General features: G+C 46.5%; 1 protein-coding gene across 1 annotated transcript in view; it reads right to left on the reverse strand.

Moving 5' to 3' along the window:
* Positions 1-668: 668 nt before the first annotated feature.
* pdgfba (platelet-derived growth factor beta polypeptide a) overlaps positions 669-5,910 on the reverse strand; it is an 18,180-nt gene continuing 12,938 nt past the window's right edge. The window contains exons 5-7 of the mRNA XM_078290039.1: positions 4,056-5,271; positions 2,241-2,376; positions 669-1,790 (exon numbers count right to left, since the gene is read on the reverse strand). Coding sequence (XP_078146165.1) covers positions 2,249-2,376; positions 4,056-5,271 — 1,344 coding nt within the window. The 3' untranslated portion in view covers positions 669-1,790; positions 2,241-2,248. The remainder of the gene's footprint in view (positions 1,791-2,240; positions 2,377-4,055; positions 5,272-5,910) is intronic.

The following is a 5,910-nucleotide window of genomic DNA, read 5'->3' on the forward strand; positions in this document are numbered from 1 at the left end:
CTCTTCTTCTCACTTTGCTGTGATGTTTCAACTCAATCCACCCCCGACTGGGCCTCCTCCCTCTCTCTCTCTCTCTGTCGTTCATCTTCTGTCCATTCCTGGACTGTCACCCCCCTCATCTCTCTTTCACCATCCGATACTTCTCTGTTGACGCGTCCGTCGGCGGGTTGCTATAGCAACCAGACAAGTCTGACCCCTGCGCTGCACTGCATGACAGAGCCGCAGGACATGCAGTCATAAGCAAAGATTAGAAGAAGAGTAATAAGTGTTCTAGTTAAGTGCACATAATCAGCTAAACACACGCACACACACACACACACACACACACACACACACACACACACACACACTGTACATGCACATACACTCACATGCATGCAACAACATGCCCATTTAAACACACACACAACAAAGACGTATGCATACAAACACACTCAAACACACAAAAACACATACACAAAATGTATACACAGATGCATACGCTATGCAACCTCAAACACACACATAGCCACACACACACACACACACACACACATGTAGATGCACACTCACATACAGACACACACACACAAAATCTCATTTGATAGAGAATGAAGCACAGACTAATATAAACAAAGACACAGCATATTTCTTGAACTTTTTTACTTTATATTAAAAATAACATTCATGACAGTAACAGTGTACAACCAATAATTATAATCCAAAACAATGTCGGCAACAATAATTACACTTGAGAATGGGAGGATGTCGCATCCCCCTTTTAAATAAGTTAAGAAATAAAGTTTTGTTTTGTTTTTTTCCCAGAAATCATTCTCTAAAAGCGTTTATACATACAGTGTGTTGGCTATAACTTGCTCACAGCGGTTTCTAAAAGCCAGGTCTTTGGGACTTGGTTCATGTAGATATTCATAGCATGTTATCTAGGCAGGCATTTGGTTGTTATTCCATTTGATCTGGCAGTAGTACAAAATGAGCATGTTATCGATATTTTCCAGTACATTAAGCTACAGTACACGGTAGAGTACTTCTCTAAGTCAACGTTGTATGATCAGTGTATGGCTACTCCAGTGTTAGGTAAAGTTAGATTCAGACAAAGTAGGATAACAGTAATGTTTGGCTTGGAGGCCTGAGCTGCACTTTCCTTCGCTTCCACTGTCCATATTAGCCAGTTTCCAGTTATCGTCCCAGTGTAGAAATCCCAGTATAACCATTAAGTAAGTTTTCCACATCTCTCATGTCATCTTCAATCAACTTCAACTCCATATTCAGCCCAAATAATTGTCTCTGTGCCTCTCGGTTTCGACCGATTGAGTCCAGTTCTCTTGGGCTGAAAATCAAACGCGCTCAAGCAGCCAATCAATGGCTGTCCACTGACTCAACAGACCACCCTCCACCCTCGGGTGTCCAATAAGCTTCCATTGATCAGTGGATCGGTGGGTGGGGGTTTACGGTTCATACAAATGATATCCAGTGTTTAGTGTGGCAAATATCCTCCAGTCCACGGAGTCGTTAAGATTGCACCGTTATCATGTTGAATATCCAGTGAAGTTGGATGCTCTTCAGCAGGCAGACGGTGTTTCTGTCCTCATGAGTGGAGCAGAAATGGCAGCATCCTCTAAAGCTGGCCTGTCAAAACAGCAGTAGTGGCCGTCAGCTGTGTCTCTTCCCCAGCTTCCGTCCACAATTTCAGTTCCAATCGTCCAACGTTCAAGAAATCCCCCAGTTCCAGTTCCTCAGTATTCCTTGGGAGCGGTGTCTGGCCAACAGCTATTGGTTAGCTCTGCCATGTCCTGTGAAAGAAGGAAGGATGTATAAGATAAATGTTGTTTAAATGTTGTTTAATTCTCTAATTCTCCCCATATCCTCCTTTTCCCACAGTCTCCCTCCATATCTATCGACTTTCTTTCACTCATTTTCCCTGCATCTACTGTATATATTACCTTGTAAATTATCAACTTTTGATTTCATCACAAATAGATTGCTTTTCATTTCAAACAATTAGCTATACACACAAAACTGTTGTTATGTTGATAAACAGTTTTAGTCCACTTTCGAAACAATGACAAAGATATAGATTCAAAAATAGCACACAAAATGTAATAAATACCCACAGATTCCCTTTGGACCTGGTTATTACTCATCCTTGGCATTAAGAGTCATCCAGTTTGACAGTAGGAGGAAACTAACATTTCCATCAACTCCCCCCTCTCCTCCATCCCTCCCTCTCTCCCTCCTCTCACCTGCAGCTCTACATGATCATGGCTCTGATGGCTGCTTTACTGATGCGGCTGCGGTGTTTCCTCCTGCGGCGAGGCGAGGCCGGTCGGAACGGGGCCCGGCGGGCCGAGGGCGAGCTGGGGGCCAGTGTAGGGATAGCTGGGAGAGAGAGAGGGAGAGAGAAAAAGACTAAATACAAAAGCAAACACAAAACAATAAACATGTCATCCCCCAATGATGCAGCCCCCCTTGGGTCAATCAGTGTAATTTTGAAAATGCTGGGGTGCAGCTGTGAGATGCATCATTTGCCCAAGTTTCATCAAAATCTGATCAGCAGGGTCTGAGATATCGCATGTGACACATGGACGAACAAATGAACAATGTAGAGCCGTCCCCCCTCCCTCCCCAATTGGGTCAATTAGTCTAATTTTGCAAATCTTGCAACACTGTAGTGAGATGCATCATTCCAAGTTTCATCAAAATCCGATCTGTGGTGTCCAAGATACGGACAAACGAACAAACTAACAATTTCATCATCATGGAGGGACACTGAACGAACAAACAAACAAATGAATCAACGAACAAATGAACTAACAGTTTCATCATGGGTGGACAGCTAAGCAGGATAGACACAGAGTGGAGGGACTCTTTAGTGGCTCTAACTGTATTCAGTCCACTGACGGGACCCGGCAGCCTTGAAGCCTGTGTAACAATGCCTGCGATCGCCTCAGGTTTGAGTGAAACGTGAGTCTGAGGGAAGTCCAGCTCCCTGGCCGCCGGGCCCCGGGGGGCCGGGGAAGAATAGCAGGACACATGTGGCCATGCTGTTTAGTCATACATGTACAGTAGGCGGCTTCCTGCCCGGGAAACTCTCACACCGACTCTCATACATTATAAACCGTTGCTGAAATTACAATACATTCTCTCACACAGACGATAACGCACATGGCCATTGAAGTTGTGGTATCCATAATAGTGGCCACCCCTCCCTACATCTATCCTGCAGTAATACTGTATAAAGTACAATAGAAGTCGCCCACCCTGCATCCATCCTGCATTTAGTGCTGCACAATTTTCTAAGCTATTCCTGTTGGATTGGAGCAACAGTAGTGCACTAAGTATTTAAAAAGTCACACATCTGCAATGGCTGGCCCCAAAGGGACGCTAGCTGGTGTTGATTTGTACATGCCATTACTAGACTTCTATACAAAATGACCCACCAAGCCCTTCATTTTTGTGTGTGGTTTCTAAATGGCTGCTCCCAAACTTTCACCCTTCTTCCTAGCTTTGTTTAGACGTTACCATCAAAGGGTAATGTCTTTTGTTTTCCCAAAACGCAGCTTTCGCGAGCTGGGAGCTAAAGCTAATACTAACTCGCTGATGACGTTGATTCAGGTCACACAGCCCTTCAGAATAAAAGTTATCTGGCAATATATCAAAGCTTGTGAGAGTGAAGGAGTGTGCACGATACTACTTTTATCGTTTAGCGTGAGCACGCAGGTTTTGTTATATTGCCGAAAAACTTTTTTCTTTTTCTTTCAGATTGTTTCATTTTTGTTAGCACAAATTTTTTAAAAAGCAGAAAAAAGTGAAAATCACATGGCATCTCATGCAGACAACATGCTGCTAATGGAAAAACACAATCTATCTATGCATATCGCTACAGGATGTTCTCGAAATGGGTAATGCAAAAGTACAAGTTATTTTTAATAAAGAGTAACTTAACTAGTTACTTCATAAGGTCAGTAATGAAGTAAAGTAACTAATTTCTTTTCCCCAGCGCTGACACATACACACACACACACACACACAGACTCTCACACACAGCGGTGCAGTACCTGTTTTGAGTGCGGTCGGCTTTGGTCTGTGCTGAGGATGATGATGGTCAGCAGGATGAGGATGATGCTGATGATGTGTTTGTTGATCCGGTTCTTTCTGTACAATATCTAGAAGTTTCTGTCTCCTCTCCTCTGTGAAAGGACGCTCCCCATTGGTCAATTTAGAGTCCTTTTCCTGATTGGCCAGCTCTGCCCCGGCCGCGTCCCCGCTATTGGCCGACCCAGTTTCCTCCCTCTCGTTCCCTTCTTTACGATTGGCTGTTTCAGCCTCTGTCTGTTTGTGATTTGTTCCCTCTGTATCTTTTTGCCTGTTGTCACTGGTCAGCTCTACGGCTGAGTCCTTGTGATTGGCGGGGACTGGAGGACTGGTGTTCTGTTCTGATTTCTGATTGGGCGACTGGGTCGGGTTGCCGGGCGGGGAGGCGCTGTCTGATTGGGCAGCGTTGAGTCGGTATTGCGTCCTCAGCTCCTGGTCCTCCGCTGACGGGCCGCGGTTGTACTGCTGATACGGCTGCTGTGGGTAATGTTGGTGTTGTTGGTGATACTGATACTGCTGCTGATACTGCTGCTGCTGCTGATACTGTAACAACTGCTGCTGCCTCTGCGCATGATCCGGATGATGTAGCTCCCCGGCGCCGTGTGATGCGCGCACGCCGCCTTCCTCCCTGCCCCCCTCAAATCCGCTCCCGTGCCCGCCCTCCCTGGGCAGCTGCTGGGCGCCCTGCTCCGCCCTCGCCTCCGACGGCCAGCTGCCGACCGGCCCGCCCCCTCCGACGGCCGGGTGCGCCGCCGCCTGGTGCACCCTTGGCGGCGTCCAGTGCGCCAGCTGGGTGTACCTGCCCTGCTGCCACTGCCTCGCCACCGGCTCGCGCTCCTCGGGGTGGTAGCGCTGCTGGTTGTGCTTCAGGTCGTCGTGGCGGTGAAGGTCGGCCTTGGAGGCGTGGCTCTTGGGCGGAGCGGGGTGGACGGCCCGGGGGAGGGCCAGGGGCAGGTGGGGGGACGGGGGTGGCTGCTGCGGGGGAGGGGGAGGAGGGTTGGGGTTGGCCTGGACGGACGAACGAGGGACAGGGACGGACGGGGAGGAAGAGGAGGAGGAGGAGGAGGAGGAGGAAGAGGAGGAGGAGGCAGCTTGGCACCTGCAGCTGACGTGGTCTTCCACTGAGATGATCGCTTTGTCATAGTGAGCGTTCTTGTTTATGTACTGGATCTTTATCACCTGGTAGAGGCAAAGACACAAAGAGACAGAGAGTAAGACAAAGATAATGACATCAGCATCCCAGATAAAAAGAAATGGTACAAAATCTTTGATAGTGTAACACAATCTATTGTGTCGTACAGTAGTGAAGTATGGGCTCCAGACATAGCAACATCCAACAGAAACTACGCAAAAATCTGAAGAAATAGTTTACACTTACAAAGGAGAATTCCAACAAATCATTCTGTCTTTTTAATGTTTATCCATATTGGCTTTTGTCTGTTTGTCTGTTTTATTGTTTGCAAAGCACTTTGTAACTCTGCTCAATTTAAAACCTGCTCTCTCAATGGATTGTAATTCATCATCAGGGGCAACAGAATCAAAATTACAAGAGAGCATTTGGAAGCATTCAAGCTATTGTTTTACTCTGATTTGATTGGCTCATGGTCAGAGATTGTACGGTGGTCAGCAGGAAGTTGGAGTACAGGCAAAGACTGTATAATCAAGGCATTCAAATGTTAAAAATGACTTATTGTTACTTACTGACCCTTATTTCAAAGACAAATTTGACCGACATTTGGCTATTTTGGGCCCTGTACATGACTTTGAAGCAAACTTTTCCGACAGGACACAAGCGCTGGAAACTTTTATAAGGGTGAT

Source organism: Centroberyx gerrardi, chromosome 3 (genome assembly GCF_048128805.1).
Source record: "Centroberyx gerrardi isolate f3 chromosome 3, fCenGer3.hap1.cur.20231027, whole genome shotgun sequence".
NCBI lineage: Eukaryota > Metazoa > Chordata > Actinopteri > Beryciformes > Berycidae > Centroberyx > Centroberyx gerrardi.